At 41.1% G+C, this 19,072-nt stretch overlaps 1 protein-coding gene across 6 annotated transcripts in view; it reads left to right on the plus strand.

The window, feature by feature from the left end:
- The window catches only part of Arid4a (AT-rich interaction domain 4A), a 91,612-nt gene that overhangs the window by 39,711 nt on the left and 32,829 nt on the right, over nt 1–19,072 (plus strand). For all 6 annotated transcript variants that reach the window (XR_007593788.1, XR_007593790.1, XR_007593789.1 and 3 more), the window contains exons 12-19: nt 4,434–4,506; nt 5,357–5,451; nt 5,542–5,639; nt 6,546–6,777; nt 10,407–10,657; nt 12,847–13,044; nt 16,298–16,382; nt 17,026–17,152. Coding sequence is in view for 1 of the 6 variants with exons in the window: in XM_050153565.1 (XP_050009522.1) it covers nt 4,434–4,506; nt 5,357–5,451; nt 5,542–5,639; nt 6,546–6,777; nt 10,407–10,657; nt 12,847–13,044; nt 16,298–16,382; nt 17,026–17,152 (1,159 nt within the window). In the remaining 5 variants the exon portion in view is untranslated. The remainder of the gene's footprint in view (nt 1–4,433; nt 4,507–5,356; nt 5,452–5,541; nt 5,640–6,545; nt 6,778–10,406; nt 10,658–12,846; nt 13,045–16,297; nt 16,383–17,025; nt 17,153–19,072) is intronic.

The raw sequence follows: 19,072 nt of genomic DNA on the forward strand, positions 1-19,072 counted from the left end.
TGGGGTCTCACAAGCACTTCAGTTTTTTTTTTTTTTTTTTTTTTTTTTTTTCTTTCTTGTGCTGTAAATGAACACAAGGTATGCCAGGGACTTTGTGTCTCATCCTTTCTCCCCAGGGTACCCGGGCAGCTAGCACTAAGAGCCTGGCCCATATTAAACCCTCATCACCTAGTTTCTGAATAAATGAATCGATGTGGATTATATAAAATCTTGGGAAATTACTGTTTGAGGCAAGGTGTTGGACTGTTGTTTGAAGGTTAAGTAGAACAGTCTTTAACACAACTTTTCTTCAAAATACCTCTTCTTAGACAGTGTACTCTAAGTAATAGTGTTCTCTCTCTCTTTCATACTTTTGTGTGTTTTTTTTTTTAATAATGTTTTTCTTCGACCAGTTTGAGATAGTTTTCTGGACCTTACCAAAGAGTCTTTAACAATGCTTGTTTGTAATTGGCCCACTGGAAACCCTTTAATAGCTTTGAGCTCATGTCAGATGAACACAAGATTTTGGCATTGGTTTTTGTTGTTTTGTATCTTTTCATTCCTGGCCTTTGAACGTTTGGCTTTCATGAATTAACCCCTGTTCACATTTCTATTCTCACTCTCCCGTATCTCATATCTCCCAGCCACCGCCCAGATACTGCTCGGAAGCTCCTGCATCGTTGGGCATATGAGTCAAATGCTGGCCTTGTCTTCTTGTTTCTCTTCTCACTGTTAACTGTCACAGGCTGAATACAATGAAAATTGAATTGGCGGTGGTGCTCACCTGTAATTGCAGCACTCTAGTCAGAGGCAGGAGGATAGCTACGAGTTCCAGGCCAGCTTGGATACCTTTCTGACTTGCACCTTGTATTACTTCATTTGTGGCTCATGCTTGTAATCTCAGCACTTGGGCAAAAGGATTGCCACTAATTCCAGACTAGCCTAGATTGCAGAAGAAATACTGTCTCCAAAATTAAGAAAGAAGGAAGGAAGGAAAGAAAGGAAGGAAGGAAAAAAGAAAGAAAGAGAGAGAGAGAGAGAGAGAGAGAAAGAGAAAGAAAAGAGTAACAAATGACGTTTGTCTAACCAATAAAGTGGTATAAAGTCCATTTGTCACTGGAGTCTGTGCCTTTTCTGAATAAGCATTCGTTTCCAGGTCCACGTGAGAAAGGTGCAGGTGAGCAGTGGCGCGTCACCTGTGTCGTGATCGTCTCTAACCACTCTTATTCCTTCCCGTTTTCAAGACTTGATGCAGAGGATTAGTTGTTAGCCAGTGTGAAACACGGAAGAAAGTCTTGTCAACTCAGTTGTAAAAATGTCCTTCCATCACACAGTGGTTGTCTAACTATGTGCCGGTCTTCACAGATTAAAGCCATGAATAAAGTAACGATGAACCAAAGCTGATAGTCTCCTGAGCACTTCCAGCCTGGAGAAGAGTGAAAGAAAACACCAACTGCTGGGCGATGGTGGCTCATGTCATTAATCCCAGCACTCAGGAGGCAGAGGCAGGTGGAGCTCTGTGAGTTCGAGGCCAGCCTGGTCTACAGAGCAAGTTCCAGGACAGCCAGAACTACACAGAGAAACCCTGTCTCAAACAAAGAAACAAACAAAAAACCACAGAAGGAAGGAAGGAAGGAAGGAAGGAAGGAAGGAAGGAAGGAAGGAAGGAAGGAAGGAAGAAATTTATACTGTTCCTAGGCACCACTGTATTCTAACTTAGTATTTCAGGTAGTTGTTTGAGTGCTAGGATTCAAGGCGTGCACCACCACCTCCCGGCTTATAAATTTCTTAACATCATAATCATGTTACATGTGTCGTTTGTGTTCTTAGAGTCCCCTCCTTGCGTGGCCATTTTGACTGATGCTTGACCACATGGCCAGAAGAAGTCTGACAATTCAGAGAGTCCTCTACCTTTCCTCTTCCTGCCCTTTCCCACACTTAGGGCCTGAACAGCGCAGTCCCTGGCTTCCCATCTGGAAAGAGATGCTAGAGGGGTGAGAAGTATGGAGGTGACACCAAGCCACAGTAGCAGATCTGAATCCCAGACAAAAGGCTCACAGGGAGGCATTTCCTAGTCTGTGTAACACAGCTACTTAAAGTTATGGTGAAGAATTCCTTATGAGATTAAAGAATTTCATTTTTTGCAAAAATTATCAGGTAAATTTAAAATGCTGTTCTTGGCTTATTTATTTTTTGGTGGAAATCTCCTTTCAAGAAAATCGACATATATAAATTAAATTTCTTACTGATTTTATTTTTGTATCTTAGAACTGCACCTAAACTTAAAATTTCATGGCATGTTTCCTCACAGAGCCTAAAATACTCTTTATCCACTAATTCAATGCCTTTAAGCTATCAATTTTTAATCTGTAAAAATTATCCTCAATCATGAAGAATTTAGCATAGTTTGATATAACCTTATTTGTTCCCCATTTATAATTAGTGGGTTTATTTTTGTTTCCTGTGCTGGGGAACAAGTTTTATTATATTTTATATAATTATATATATAGATATATTTTTTTTGTTTTTCGAGACAGGGTTTCTCTGTGGCTTTGGAGCCTGTCCTAGAACTAGTTCTGTGGACCAGGCTGGTCTTGAACTCACAGAGATCCGCCTGCCTCTGCCTCCCGAGTGCTGGGATTAAAGGTGTGCACCACCATCGCCCGGCCCATATTTATATTTTTTTCAAGACAGGGTCTTACGTAGATCTGGCTGTTTTAAAATATTTATTTATTTATTTATTTATTTATTTATTTATTTATTTATTATGTATACAATATTCTGTCTGTGTGTATGCCTGCAGGCCAGAATAGGGCACCAGGCCCCATTACAGATGGTTGTGAGCCACCATATGGTTGCTGGGAATTGAACTCAGGACCTTTGGAAGAGCAGGTAGTGCTCTTAACCTCTGAGCCATCTCTCCAGCCCCGATCTGGCTGTTTTAACACTTACTGTGTAGACCAAGTTGGCCTTGGAGTCACAGTGATCTGCCTGCCTCCTAGATTTTATTATATATTTTAATCAACTATATGTTCATTGATCCTGGGAATAGTATTAGCTATTAAGATTCTTAAAGGATAACATGATTTTTAAAGTGCCTGTTGCCTTCTAGATGCTGAATAATCGATATTTATTGCCTGAACATCGCTTTTCATGTAAACATGGTTTGTAAAAGGCAAAAATCTGAATTATTCTCGTAGAACACAGTAATCTTCTGTCATGATCCTTTATATGGAAGAAACATAAGCGTTTTATTAATTTCTCCACAGTACTGCTGAATTTTCAATGATTTCTGTAAGTCAGGTGTGGTGTATGCCTACAGTCTCAGCATGTGGGAGGGGAGAGCAGGAGGGTCAGAGAGGTCAGCCTGTCCTGCCTGTAACATAATCTCCAAACAACCAGAAAAGCTGTGCATATGTATGGATAGGCAATCTGTCATTCTGTGTGTGTGTGCATGCGTGCTATATGACATGTGTAAGCAGGAGGACAGCTTGTACCATCAGTTCTCTTTCTCACGTGGGTACAAGGGTTGAACTCAGGTTGTCAAGCATGGTGGTAGTGCCTCTGCCTAAGGAGCCATCTTGACACCCTAAGGATATTTTCTTTTAAATCTATAATAGTGTTATAAAAAATAGTATTAGATTTACATACTTAATAAATAGGAACACATAAATAGGTGGTTTTTTGAAATTTATTTTTTATAGACGCACACACGATTAAGTAATTATGTGTTGACTTTCTTTGATTTACTTTGAAGCAGAGGTAAGGAGTATCCAGCCTTTTGGCATTGTGACATGAAGCTGTCTATAAATGCCTTAAAGGGTCACAGTGGCAAATACAGACGCCATCCAAGGAAAGCACTGGAGAAAAGTGGGCTAGAGGGAGATTAAGGAGGTGATGAGGTCTGCGCCAAAATACAATTTATATAGCTTTACTTCGATAAATTCCGATTAATAATAAAAGAGTCTCATCTAAACAGAAAACCTTTACCACTGACGTTACAGTCTTTGTTTATATTCATTCAATGATATTGTTTTCTATAAAAGTATTTTTTGTCATTATTGTGCTTATCTTTCAATATAGTTTATGGGCCATATGACAGTTCACCCCACCCCACCCCCACCCCCGGCCCCAATAAAGTCAAATGAGGTAAAACCAGTCCTCTTGCTGCATTCTGGAATATTTTCCTCTTAATTCTTATTAGTCTTTCGACCATGCTCAAGACAGAGTCAGAGTGGAAAGTGGAGAGAAGGGGGTAGCCTGGCCTACCGTTGCTGCAGAGCTTTGTTATCAGAATGTGAGTTAGGAGCGGAGCATGGACACAGTGGTGGAGCACGTTTCTGGCATTGGGGGGGCCTAGAGTTTGAACAGCAAAAAATCTGAAAGCATTAAAATGTGACTACCAGGGTTCCTGGATCCACAACTAACACCGTCCACTCTGCTTGTGTTTGCAGCCTGAGGAAGAACCTGATCCTGAAGAGAGGGACAACTTCCTGCAGCAGCTTTATAAGTTTATGGAAGACAGAGGTATGTCATTTTGTGGCTTTATGTTGAGGTATGTACATTGTTTCTGCTGTATTGGGAGTGCCGCATAGTCCAGTGAAAGCCTACGGATCAGTCATACCTGATGGTAGATAGATATTTGGAATAAAGGCAAACTATTTTAAGTAGAATAATAGGAAATCAGTATTTACATAGTTAAATCTGATCTCCCTGGTATTTATTGGAAGATTAAATTTGTCAGAAGTAGAAAGTGACCAATCATAATATTTCTCTGTGTAGTTATTAACTACAATGGTAATGCTGGACTCAGGCAAGTAAGCCCATGTGATCCTTGGTCTCCACAAGCTAAGGATAACAAACATCGGTTTCTTTCTGAGTGGGACAGGATTTCCACAGAGGTAGAAGAAATGGAACTTTTGGAAATTGTCACACTGACATTTTTTAGTCCTAGAAAATCCTCAGGTAATTTGGCCTAGCCATTCTGGGGTTTTGAGAGGTAATCTCGCAGAGAACCGCATGCAGCTTTCCATGCAGCTAAGCAGCAAGGATGGAGCTATGGCCTTCCTGCTTCATTTGCTCATGCTGTACTGAGCTAGCAATGCCAGCCACACGCAGCAACCTCAGTTTTTCACTTAGTTTTAGCCATTTCACGGAATAGAGGTACCTTGATAGAAGGGCAGAACTTCTGAAATCCATAGAGCCCACATAACAGTATAAGGAGCACAGAGAAGACTTTGTGTCCTACGTGATTGAAGGATTTAAATGCACACCTCCGCTTAGGGGATTTTGCTGAATTGGAGGTCGATAGCCTTACTTTCAGATGAGTAGTTTTCGTGTGAGTGAACTCCTCATTTTTCTCTCTGACATTAAAAAGGTACTCCAATCAACAAACCTCCTGTTCTGGGCTACAAAGACCTCAATCTCTTCAAGCTCTTTAGACTGGTCTACCACCAGGGGGGATGTGACAATGTAAGTAACCGGTGTTCTGCAAGTACTGTTTGTGCGAAGAACACGGAATGCTTAGTGTCCTTTGATAATTATTAACAAAATCTTTTTCAGATTGACAGTGGTGCTGTATGGAAGCAAATTTATATGGACCTTGGCATTCCAATTCTGAACTCAGCTGCTTCCTACAATGTAAAAACTGCTTATAGAAAGTAAGTAGTCCAGCTTCATTAACGAATAAATGTCAGCCAGGCATGGTGGTGGCGCACACCTTTTATCCGAGCACTCAAGGTAGAAGCAGTGGATCTCTTAGGCCCACGTGTTCTGCAGAGGCTTCCAGGACAACCAGGGCTACACAGAGAAACCCTGTCTTGAAAAACCAAAATCATGAACATTTTTAGAGAGCAGGTTTCTTTTAATGCATTAGCACTCCAAACAAGGACCATTAGTGTTCACTGTAGGCTGGGAGATTGAGAGTTTAGAACCCGCTCTCTCCACTTCCCATGTGATGCTGATTTCCTCTTTCAGGTCAGGGGTCAGGGTTCTCATTCGCTGCAGTCCAGCATGTAGGCTGTAGCTCTGGTTGCATACATGTTCTAGATCAGCTGGAGCCCTGGTTACATACATATTCTAGAGATCAGCTGTAGCTCTGGTTGCATACATGTTCTAGATCAGCGGCTCTCAGCCTTCTTAATGCTGTGACCCTTCAATGCCGTTCCTTATGGCGAGGTGACCCCAACCAGAAAATTATTTTTGTTGCTACTTCATAGCTGTAATTTTGCTACCGTTCTGAGTTGTAATGTAAAGATAATAAGTGTTTTCCAATAGTCTTAGGTGACCCCTGTGAGAGAGTCATTCAGCCTTCAAGGGTCATTCAGACCCATGGGTTGAGAACCTCTGTTCTAGAACAGTGTTCTGAGATGGCTCTGTTAAATTGTAACCGTCTCAGGTTCTCTGGACAATATTTTAATTTTTGGTACCTCTGTTTAATTGTATCAAAGACATTCAGAGAGTACTAACAGACAAAGGATGCTTTTTAATTTTTACCATTTATTTACCTTTTATTCACAATAAATGCAAAGACTAGGAGTTCTTAAGATGAAATATTGTGTGTTTAGATATCTCTATGGTTTTGAGGAGTACTGCCGTTCTGCAAATATTCAGTTCAGAACTATTCACCACCATGAACCCAAAGTAAAAGTTGAGAAAAAAGACTTTGAAGAATCCATGGAAGAGGCTCTAAACACGAACCAGGAGATGCCTTTGATGGAGGTGAAGAGTGAGCCCGAGGAGAACACCGAATCCAGCAGTGAGAGCGACAGAGAGGACACAGAGCAGAAGTCTCCAAGAGTGAGTTCTTAGTGGTTTCATCTGCTACAAGCATTATTGTGGACCTTTAACATATATATATGCAAAACTTTGTGACATAGTCCTAGTTTGTGTTATAGTAATTAGTAATGTTGCAATGAGGTTATCATAGCAACCTTTTTCTGGGTACTGTTAACATGTATACTTTCTCTACTTAAAAAGCCCCCCCCCCCCCCAAGGCATGGTGGCTCATGCCTATAGTCGCAGCCTCAGGATCCTGAGGCAAGAGACTCGTCCTGCGTTCAACCTGGACTGCACAGCGTGGTCCAGGCCAGCCTAAACCAAATCATGAAATCCTGTCCTCAACAACCAAACCAAGTGGAAAAAATACACACATGTAAAAAACTCACTGTCTTCTTTCTGTGACAGTCTGCTCAAGTCTCTGTCATTTGACTCAGTCCCATGTACTCTTTCTTCTTGCTAAAATGTTACCTCAATGAAACTTGCACTGGGTTGCACTATTTACAATCGCTGCTTTCCTCCCTTCTCACTCCTGTTAGCTGGAATGTCTGAATTGATTTTTTTTTTTTTCTCTTTCTCTCTCTCTGTACCAAGGTTGCATTGCTTGAAGGCTAGGATGAGTGTTGAATTTGCTTATTGATGAGATCCCATGCTTCTAGAATAAAGATGCACAGCACATAGGAAGTGCTTATTAAATAGTTGAGTATATTGCCTCTTGACAGTTCCTGTGCCCCGACTGTATTTGTTTGTACGTTTATTTTATCTTCATATTCTCTCTCTCTCTCTCTCTCTCTCTCTCTCTCTCTCTCTCTCTCTCTCTCTAACACACACAGATACGCACACCACATGTGTACATGCACACATACATGTTCACACACTGCCCCCTGTATTTCTCTTCACTGACTAAACATACATAAAGGATTACCATTCAGTATTCTGATCCATGCCCAGTGATAGCTACATAGCATGATTTGTCGTTTTATGGATTGCCATATGGTCAATTTTTTTTTTTTTTTTTTTTTGAGGTAGGATCTCACTATTATGTATCTCTAGCTGTCCTGGACCATGCTGGCCTCAGACTCACAGAAATCTACTTACTTCTGCCTCCCTAGAGCTGGGCAGGATTCAAGGCATGCAACCATTATGCCTAACTTTCAGTTTTTAATGTATCCTATTTGTTGGTGAGGCCATATTTAATGGAAAGGAACAGTGAAGTTTTTCAGAAGCTGTGCTTTTTTTTTTTTAAATATTTATTTATTATGTATACAATATTCTGTCTGTGTGTATGCCTGAAGGCCAGAAGAGGGCACCAGACCCCATTACAGATGGTTGTGAGCCACCATGTGGTTGCTGGGAATTGAACTCAGGACCTTTGGAAGAGCAGGCAATACTCTTAACCTCTGAGCCATCTCTCCAGCCCCCGAAGCTGTGCTTTTGTGGAGGGGTTGCTTTTCTCTCTTTTTAAAAGGGTTTATTTATTTTTATGTGTATTGGTGTTTGCCTGCATGTATGTCTGTGTGTGTCACCTGCATATCTGGAGCTCATAGAGGCCAGGAAAGAGCACCAGATCCCCTGGAACTGCAGTTACAGATGGTTGTGAGCCACCATGTGAGTGCTGAGAATTGAACCTTGTTCTTTGCAAGAACATCAAGTGCTCTTAACTACAGAGCAGTCTCTCCAGCATCTAGAATTAGAATCCCTGTTTTTAAACTGACAATTCTCTCATCTAATAAGTGAAATATTTTCATGAGATGTATACATCTAAGTTTTTTATTTTTATTTAAAAGTTTAGTTAATTTATTTCTTTTAGAGAAAGAGACTCATAGCTCAAGTTAGACTCAACTCACTATATAGCTGTGAATAACTTTTAACTTCTGACCCTCCAGCATCCATTTTTCAAATGTTAGGATTACAGGGGTGAACTATACCATGCTTTAATCAACGGTTAGGTTTTTGTTTGGGGGGCTGTGTGTGTGTGTGTATGTGTGCGTGCGCGCGCGTGCGTGCAGTACGTGCACATGTCTGCAAATGCAGAGGCCATAGGAGGATGTTAGATGTCTCGCTCTGTCCCTCTCTGCCTTAGTCCCTTGAAACTTGTTCTCTCACTACCTGTAAGTTGGCTGTAGCCAGTAATTCCTAGTGACCCTGCTGTTTTCCCCTGACCCTTCCTCCAATTCCCAGCACTGTGGCTACTTTTTTTTTTTTTTTTGAGGTGGGTGCAAGGGGTTTGAAAGGAATTTGAACTCAGGTCCTCGTGTTTGCACAGCAAGCCCTATAACATGCTGAGCCACCTCCCCAGCTCCTTACTTACTTTTTTCCTTTTTCTTTTAAATCCCCCAATTCTAAGTAGAGGAGGGATGTGTTCTGCCATCATGGTAGGTAAATCTGCAGAATTGAGGTCTTGAAGAGGCTTATCAGTGTCAAAGCCAGTTGACCTGCTGGCGGTTTGATAGAGGCTACTGGAGACAGTAGTGCCTCTTCCGGTCCAGTGCTGCTCTGGAGACTCACTCAGAGAAATCTCACTTTTTAATTACTTTGTTTGCTTGCTTGCTTTTATGCGTGTGTGTGTGTGTGTGTGTGTGTGTGTGTGTGTGTGTTTGACTTGTGTGTAGAGACCCTCAAAGTCCAGAAGAAGATGTTGGAGCTGGAGTTAAAAACGGTTGTGAGCCACTTGGTAAGAGTGCTGGGAACCAAACTTGGGCCCCGTGGAAGAGCAGCCTGTGCTCTTGAAGCCCCAAAATCTCACTTTTTAAACATTGGTGCCATTGGGTTCTTAGTGTATAATCACACATAAATAAACTGATACTTGATTTTTATTGTAAGAAAATATATTGAAATTTGATTTTTATTTTAATAAACAATAAGATTGGAGATCACAGACCTTTCAAAGAGGTCATAAGTTAGGGGAGTATATTTATAAAGATTATTATTAGTAACAAACATTTTATTTAAAAAACATTTACTCTGTGTGTGTGTGTGAAGGTCAGAGGATAATTTGTGGGGGTCACTTTTCCTTCCACCATGAGTCCAAATAAGTCATGAACCATGTCACCAGGCTTGGTGGCAAGTATGTACCTTTTCTCCTTGGTCCATCTGGCCAGCCCAACATAATTATTAGGAAATGTTATCATTAGCAAATAGATAGTTTAATTTTTTTTAAACCCAAGTTCCCAGGTCTTTTAGAACGGGATAAAGTTATGGGTAGTGCACTTGCTAAGCCTGTCCAAAGCCCTGACATTGCCAAACAGAGTAATGTTGTGAGCAAAGATTTTATGGGGGTTGCTAGGGTGCTAGGTGCTGAAACCAGCTCTTTGCACTTAGAAAAAGGTTCCATTCACACTGAGCTGCATTCCCAGCCCTAGGAGATAAGAGTTTCCTTATAAATACACATAATAACTTCTCCAGGGATCATGGTAGTGTAAGACATAATTAAAATTTACACAGAGAAACCCCGTCTCAGAAAAAAAAAAAAAGAGCGAGATTTATATTGATGAGTCACTTACTTCTAAAAGATAGTCCAAATGAGTTAATTGTTCTGATTCATACTCAAGCCAGGAAGCAGCTTGCTCACTACTGTAGAGGCTTCAGAGAAAGATGCCTTTCTCCATTTGTAGTGTTAGCTCTCTAAAAGCTTTTATCCCCTCTACTAGGGGCGAAGGAAAATTGTTCGAGATGCAAATTCTATTAAAAAAGAAATAGAAGAAGAGAAAATAGAAGATAAATTCATCAAAGATAATACAGAAAATAAGGATGTCGATGAAGACTATGAAACAGCAGAGAAAAAAGAAAATGAGCTGCTACTTGGGAGAAAAAGTACACCAAAGCACAAAGAGAAGAAACTTAAAAGGCCAGAGGCTTCTGAGAAAGACTCAGATGAAGAGGAAGAGCCAAGCCAAGAGAGGTACATTGTCTTATGTCTGTTCTCCAGAGGCCCCTGTCGGGGGTCCAGCAGCACTCTGTTCCTGCTTAGAGATTCAGGTGTGAGGGAATGTCTTCTTATTGGGACTTCCGTTCCTCTTGTCTAATGAAGGTGAGACACATTGTGAAGATGATGTGTATCGCCTTTCGGAATTGGAGAATATACTGGTCGCACCATTTTAATAGCACTTGTGCCCTAAACAGTGGCCTCAAAGAAGGCTGCGCCACGCAGTCAAAAGAAAGGTCCTGCAGTTGACAGCAGGGAAGGGAGCTGGAGAAAAATGGAGGAAGTGGACAAGAGGAAACAGCGACAGCAAAAATTCCATTTTAAAAAAGGTACAATGTGGGAAGCTAACAAACACATGGGTGCAAGTACTAGCAGATGTTTCTGTGTGTTAGCTTGATTTAAGACAGTTTTCTTTTTCAAGTTACTGTATTAGAGTAAGTGGCATGCACCCCTGATTCTAGTTTGGAAAATACATTCTTGCCCCACATCTCATCAATAAATTTCAGCTTTTTAATGTCCATTCTATTTGCTGTTGAGTGAAAACTGTATTTTTTTTCCATGTATTAGACTTGCATGGATCTAAGTGACCTAAAAATATCCAAAAATTAGGCAGTTCAGCTAGATAAAGTATTGTCTCACCATTTCGTATAGTGGGCCATTTTGCACATGTGATCAAATGAATTTACTAATTTTTAGATAGTAATTAAAAGGAAGTTTTAGAACAACACCATAACACACTTACTTGAAAACAGGAACTTTTCTCCAGTTGTTTTTTAGTTATTTTATTACATAATGCTAAGTTTTCTAGAAGTTTGAGATCTTCAGCTCAATTTGGGGACAGTGGGCTGCTGTGCCCGAATGGTAGCTGTCAACATCCACAAATAAACCATTGGGAGCACCGGTGTTTAGGGGAGGAAAGTAGTAACTGGTGAGCAGGAAAGTCTTGATGCTTGGTGGGTCGGCGTGTGAACCGGTGCGGTGTCTTTGAAATAGTCTAGTTTTAAAAAGTTCCGAGTGAAGTATAATTAGGATTTAGAAAGTAGCAGGACATAATTGGGAGCTGAGAATAAGGAGTACAATATTTAAATATTTAAAACACTATCAAGGTGAGCTACTTAAAAGAGGGTCTAATTTTAATATTGAGTCTATATAAATAACTATGTGGCTAAAATACTTGATGCACAACTATTAGAACAAATAGTTTCATCTTCAATGTGAAGGATAATTTTCTATTTTATTAAATAAAAGTTGAGTATACAAACAATTAACAGTACATACTTTCTGTATCAGGAGTCATGGAGATTTTTATTTGTGTTTTGGAATGATTTCTTTGGGATATTTATGAGAAGTGTCCCTGGAGAGCAGATATTCCTGATGCATGAAACCTTCAGCCCTCTCCTGAAGCTCTTGCAGTCTTGTAGAACACCTCCTTCACGCTTGAGGCAGTTGTCTTCTCAGTCCCTGCGAGGTTAATAGGCAGTACACTTTATCGTTACAGTTTCAAAATCTTGCCGGACTTGTAATCCGCATTCCCTTTATGTTTAACAATGGAAATAAGGAAAAGCCGCTGGGGGAGGAGTTAGAATGGGAGTCAACCAAAGCCTAAAGCTTTGTTCTACCATCACTTTCTTATAATTTCAGCAAGTAGCCGCATATGTAAAGCGTAAAACCGTTTCAGAGACACAGTTACTAAGACAGGCAGCCATTTCTCGTTTTTTTACACGCCACACAGTCTGTCTTGCTAAAAATCACTCTAAGTGAGAAGACGTAGTGCTGAAGTAGATTGAAGACAAGTAGTTGCAAGAAGTTACAAAACAGCTTTAGGACATTCTCACGAGTAAGGTGGCACTTGATTATGAATCCAGACGGCCAGCCCTGGGCATATGGTTTGATTTTATTTTGGTTTAAAGTGACTTGTTGACTGCTGTGACTTATTAGCTGTGGTTATTGATTGGCCTTTGGAAGTATGGCTTTACCTTTGTACAGTGCACCTTAGTAAGGAGTCCTTAAAATCTTTTCCTTCTCCTCCTTCTTCTCCTCCTCCACTGACATGTTACTAAGGTAACTTAGGCTGTAAGGACTCTACATGCTGGACTCTCTATCACTGATGATGTTGTTCTCCATTAAGCGATTAGTGGCATTATCAATGTTGTAATTCACTGCAGGGAAGACACTGAGAGCAAATGCGACTCAGAAGGGGAGGATGATGACGATGACACAGAACCCTGCCTGACAGGAACCAAAGTGAAAGTGAAGTATGGACGAGGAAAAACGCAGAAAATTTATGAAGCCAGCATTAAAAGCACCGAGATCGATGACGGGGAGGTTTTATACTTGGTGCATTATTATGGATGGAATGTCAGGTAAGTAATAAAGCGTGTTCTTTTAGGCGGTTAAAAAGAGCAGTGTCATAGGAAGCTCTTGTGTGTGTTTACAAGGCACACCTTGGTTCTAAACTTTTGAGGACTTCTATTTTTGAAGTTATATAAACCGTCACTGCCTCCCAGAGACTAGCAGGGGCTACCATTGGAACAGCTGAGTTCATTACTTTTTTATAGGAGACAGAACATGAGGGGAAGCCGAGGAGCATCACTGTCCCATGGCGATGGCTAAGTCGCCATAATGTGAAAACTCAAGTCCCCACCTCAGGAATTAGGGAGAGTGCAACACTCTGGAAAGCTGTGGAGCAGCCAGGGAGCGAGGCCACAGCTCGTGACTGTGCGCTTCTTTGTTTCCTTTGTCAAAAGGCAAGCCGGTGACAAGCACTGTAATAATTGTGAGTTGTCTAAGTAATTAAAATCTGTACAGGGTAGGACTTAGATTTGAGCATTTGTTATGTTAGGTTTAAGAGTCTTTGTTCTGGATGCACTCAGGCAGGAAGCTGATGTAATTCTGTGATTGGTTCTCTTAGTAAATCTTACCTAGAAAGAGAGAAGGCCAGATCAAAGTTAATCCTATAACTGGTAAAGAAGCAGAGTGATTCACTAGTCAGGGAGAAGATACTTGGACAGTGTTCCCTGTTTTTTCTGTGTTCAGACATGAGTAGGGAGTTGTATTTCTGTTTTGATCCTCTGCTGGCATGGAGCAGTGTTGTCTGGTAATGATGTTCTGTGAAGCTGGTCACGGTCGAGGGAAGACAGCTCAGTCTGGCCATGTGAGTTGGACCAGCAAAAGCAACACTGGGGCCCAGCTGTCCTGAGTCCCGCCTTTCTTTTAAGCCTTTTGAAAGAGTGTGTGTGTGTGTGTGTGTGTGTGTGTGTGTGTGTGTGTGTGTGTGAGGGTGGGTGGGTGGGTGGGTGGTGCAGGATGCTCTGGGTTCCTGTGCAGCCACATTGCTGCATGCCTTTCTATATACGAGGCATGTACGCTTTTCTGACTCCGTCCCCTCATCTCCAAATTGGGGAATTCAGGGTTCTTACTTTTAAGTAAATTGTCAAACTATAATCCCAGTGTTAACTAGCACGTGAGGTGCATAGAGCGATGCCTAGCACATAGGCCATGCTCAGTGTCAGCTGTTAGTGTGACTCTGCAGGGTCTGTGCTCGGAGCCAGCTGTTAGCGTGACTCTGCAAGGTCTTAGAACTAAGCAAAGTCCTTGTATCCCGATAAATTCGGGAGAGACACGACTCCCAACTCTGGCAGCTGCAGCACGTTTTATCCACGCTTCCCTCAGAGTCAAGCTTGTGCACAGCCATCCATTCTGTGTGCAGCCCTGTTGTGCTAGGACCTTTCTTTCCTGTCACCCTTCTCATCTTCTTAGGGTTTCCCTTTAGGACTCTACCCAGTAGTTCTGTCATTGTCCTAACTAGTCACCCACTGATGGCTCACGTGACTTAGTTGTCCATATATCTTCCTAAAAGCTGGTCAAGTCTGACTATCAGAGAATCCTTATGGTTTCTAGATGGTGTAGTCATGTTTCTAAAATGGGAGCATCTGCAAGTGTGAGAGAAGCCCTGACATGGCTGCTAGAAGTACCTGCCTGGCCTACCATTCAGACCAGGCCGGGGTGGGACACACGATTTCCTTCTAGATAGGAACAACACCCATGCTTTGGCCAACGCTATGATGTTTTCTGGGGGGTTCATGGGCAAGGTATTTTCTTCTTTGCAACCCTAGATTAGGTATATATCTTTGTTACTGCATTTACTAGACTGTACTCAATTATACAGTATATCTATTTTTTTTATATCAGACATGAAAGCAAGAGCTTGTTCTATCTATTCTCTGCATATTTTATAATGCCTATTACTTTAGTGGGCCCTCAGTAAATGTCCAAATTAGGAAATATTTATAGGCTGGGTGGTGGTGGCACACACCTTTAATCCCAGCAATAAGAAGGCAGAATTGGGAGGATTTCTGTGAGTTCAAGGCCAGCCTGGTTTACAGAGTGCCTTCCAGAACAGCCAGGACTAAACAGAGAAACCCTCTTGAAAAACCAATTTGAGAGAGAGAGAGAGAGAGAGAGAGAGAGAGAGAGAGAGAGAGAGAGAGAGAGAGAAATGTTTATAAATAAGGTTTTAATAGCCATCTGTTTTCCAGAAGTTTTAGATATTGGATGATCTGCCAGGAAATGGGTTTTCACCTCTAGTGAAGGCATCATGGTACCAGGGCAGCTAAAACCTGTAAACACTTGAGCCATGTGCTTTGCATGTCTCCATGGCAACTAGTTTACAGTATTACTGGATACTGTAAATCACTATGCATTTGTGTAATGCCAGAAGTGTTATTTAGTTCTGGATAGTTTAATGTATTTGTCTCATTCTAGGAATAGGAAAGATTATGCTGAAATTTAAGTGTTTAGAAGGAGCAAGGGAAATGAGTCTTCAGCTTGGGCTAAAGAAAAGAAATCTAAATAAAGGAAATTAAATTAAATACAAATATCTCTAAATATCTTCAGTCTTTTTTTTTAATATCTTCAGTCTTGATAGTGACACATTTCATAATAAAGTTTTACTAGAAGAATAGATGCTCGAGTGCTGGGGAGGACACGCAGGGGACTTGATATGATTGAGAGCTGATGGTTTGCAACTGACATTTTTATGCTATCCACAGAAAGGATTCTAGTACAAGATCTGCTTATGAGTTCAGAGTTGAGAGTTCTGGAAACAAAGCATTTCAAATAGTATAGTGTAGTGTAGTATAGTGTAGTATGGTGTGGTGTAGTGTGGTATAGTATAAATAGATTCAGACCTCTGAATCTCTTAGTTCTGAGAAACCCTTCTTTAGTCATTCTTTCTACTTCCCTCCCTCCCTCCCTTCCTTTCTTGCTTTGGTTTTTGTTTTTTAGAGACAGGATTTCTCTGTGTAGCCCTGGCTGTCCTGGAACTCACTTTGTGGACTAGGCTAGTCTTGAACTTGCAGAGCTCTGCCTGCCTCTGCCTCCCTGAGTGCTGGGATTTATCTTCTCTTCCATCATTACTGGCTCTATCACTGGAGGCTGTACTAAGTACATAGAACAGCTGCTAGCATCCCTTACCAATAAGTAGTTCCTTTGCTCTTTACACCTTTGCCAACACTAGGGACAGGATTTTTATCTGACTGCTGAAGCGTGTGGGGCGTGTGTGTGAATATATTTCAAATAGGATATCATTGTGAAAGCTGAACTTTCTTCTTTAAGGTACGATGAATGGGTAAAGGCCGACAGAATAATCTGGCCCGTGGACAAAGGTGGACCAAAGAAAAAACAAAAGAAGAAAGTTAAGGTGTGTTCATACATTCGTATCATTTATAATAGGTACAGGAATTATTCAAGTTGTATCTTTTCTGTTTTAGAATAGTTTTAGATTCATAGCAAAAATGAAAAGGTCCAGGATTTCTTATGTGCTCTTTGCCCTGCGTGGGTATGGTCTTCTGTACTGTGGGCTCCCACCCTCACCAGAGGGGTCCATTTGTATTGCATCGGGATGGTGTGAGACAACTCTGGGTCTTTGTGCCTTCAGTAGGCTTAGACAGATGTGCGATGCTGTTACCATCATTAGAACTGCACAGAGGACCCATTGCACTGGAGATGCACTGTTCTCCCTCTTCCCTCCACCTCCATCACATCGAAGCTGTCTGCCCGCCCACAGTATCCCCGCACACACCTTCCATCCATAGTTTCTGCTGTGGAGGTCTGCCTAGTGGCTTTCATTTCCTCAGCAGGAAATGTAGAACCAGGGGGGGTGGGTATTGTCATATGAATGGGTTAGAAAACTGTTCTGGATTTCTCTAGATAATCACATATTAGGACTTGACATTTAAATTAACTGATCTTTTATTTTGGAGTTAATCGTTTCTCTTGGAGAAATAGAATGTTCACTTTTAAAGGTCTTGGCCCTTCTCATGCATTTTGTTGTTGTTACCCAGAATAAAGAGGATGGTGAAAAGGACGAAAAGAGGGATGAAGAGAGGCAGAAGTCAAAACGGGGGAGACCTCCTTTAAAATCCACGCCCTACAGTTTATCTAAGGCTGCCAACAGCGAAGGGAAATCAGGTACCAGAGACGCCCGTGGCAGATGACAGGCAGCTCATCTCTCTCAGGGAAACGAGAGACTTGGTTTGAGGATTGTTGACTTTTTTTTTTTTCAGTCTTCCTTCCTTCCTTCCTTCCTTCCTTCCTTCCTTCCTTCCTTCCTTCTTTTCTTTTTACGGATTATTGACTTTTAAGACATTATATATACATATTTATCACTTAACAGTGGGGATCTCATCATTGTACAAATGTCACAGAGGGTGCTTACTAAACTTAGGGCTGAAGTGCTCCTAGGTGACAGAGCTTGTAATAGAGCCACAAATATATGCAGTCATCATTGGCCAAAATATAGTTGTGTTGCCCATGACTAATAAAATAGTCATAGCAGGTTATCTCGATTTTTAACCTAACGTGATTAAACTATACGATTTAATTGGCAGCTAATACTTATTTTGGTGTATACTTTTATTTAAACTCTAGAGATATAAATCAAGATACCCATCTGTCATAAGGATTTTTAGACAAAACTAGTTTAGTCGTGGGGAAGTTAAACAACCCATGAATCTCAGTGTGTGATATGCTCTGCGTCACCTGGTCGTGTTCATAGAACTTGTTGAGAGCAGAAACTGGTGGCTGGAAGAGTCCCCTGTGAAGAGCAGAGGTGACCCTAACCTTAACCCTAATAACTGTGCTTTTTATTTCCCCTCACTTTTCTGGCCTTATTTTTTCTACGCAATCTAAAAGATTTTAAATGGCGATATTATAAAATTACCCTCCTTAGAGCTCAGCTAAAGGTCAGGTTTACCATTAGCTTCAGTGTGCCACCTGCTGGCTGTTAGCATTATATGCAAACACAAGGTTTCTGGGAGGTGTGAGCTTCCATTTCTCAGTAGGTGTTCCCTTAGGGCCTGCACAACCAGCGTCAGCATCACTGAACTGCAGAACTGAAGAATGTTTGGACGCGAGAAAGTGGAATTATACATCCTACTTTTATTTAAACCACAAAAGACTTATATGCTTTTTTTTTTCATACTCATTCATGGGTATGGGGAGGTGGCTTTGTAATTAAGATTACTTGCTGCTCTTGCAGAAGACTGGGGTTCAGTTCTCAACACCCACATGACATTCATAAAGTCTAAAGCTCCAGCTCCCAGATATCTGACACCTTCTTTTGGCCTCCACAGGCACCAGGCATGAACATTGTATACTACATCATGTAAACACTCCTATTCATAATATAAAAATAAATCCTAAGAAAAGAAAAACCAACAAGCAGAAAACATAAAACTTTGTCAAGTATAGTGGCGCACACCTTTAATCCTGGTATTCAGGAGGCAGAGGCAGGTGGATCTCTTTGAGTTCGAGGCCAGCCTGGTCTCTACCAAGGCAGGCCAGGGCTATACTCTGAGAACTTTGTCTTTACAAAAATGAACACATTCGGTGTTTATCTTTTAAAAATTCTCTAGGGAAGATATAAGTGTAAGTGCAAAAATTTTTACATTATATAGTCATACAACTTTAGAATGCTACCTTATATTTGAAAAATTCTCTGCCATGAAGGGAATAATCTGTCTTGCAAACAGGCGACTTGCCTGTGCTTTCTCTTGTGTTAATAAGAACATCTGAAGGCTGGAGAATTCACATTGCCCATTGTAAACATCCCTTCTTTGCAGAACAGTTGTAGGTGGAATGGTGTGCTCCCTTCCTAGAGTACAAAGTGGTAAACCTTTGTAGTAATTCAGGTCAAGTCACTTAACATATTGACCTGAATCTTTTTGTTGTTGTTGTTGTGGGTTTGTTGTTGTTGTTGTTGTTAATTGGTTGGTTGGTTGGTTGGTTGGTTTTTGAGACAGGATTTCTCTGTGTAGCTCTGGCTGTCCTGGAAGTCATTCTGCATACCAGGCTGGCCTCAAACTCACAGAAATCCTCCTGCCTCTGCCT

The sequence above is a fragment of the Alexandromys fortis genome, unplaced genomic scaffold, assembly GCF_014885135.2.
Source record: "Alexandromys fortis isolate MF-2015 unplaced genomic scaffold, M_Fortis_MF-2015_v1.1 scaffold_82, whole genome shotgun sequence".
Lineage (NCBI taxonomy): Eukaryota > Metazoa > Chordata > Mammalia > Rodentia > Cricetidae > Alexandromys > Alexandromys fortis.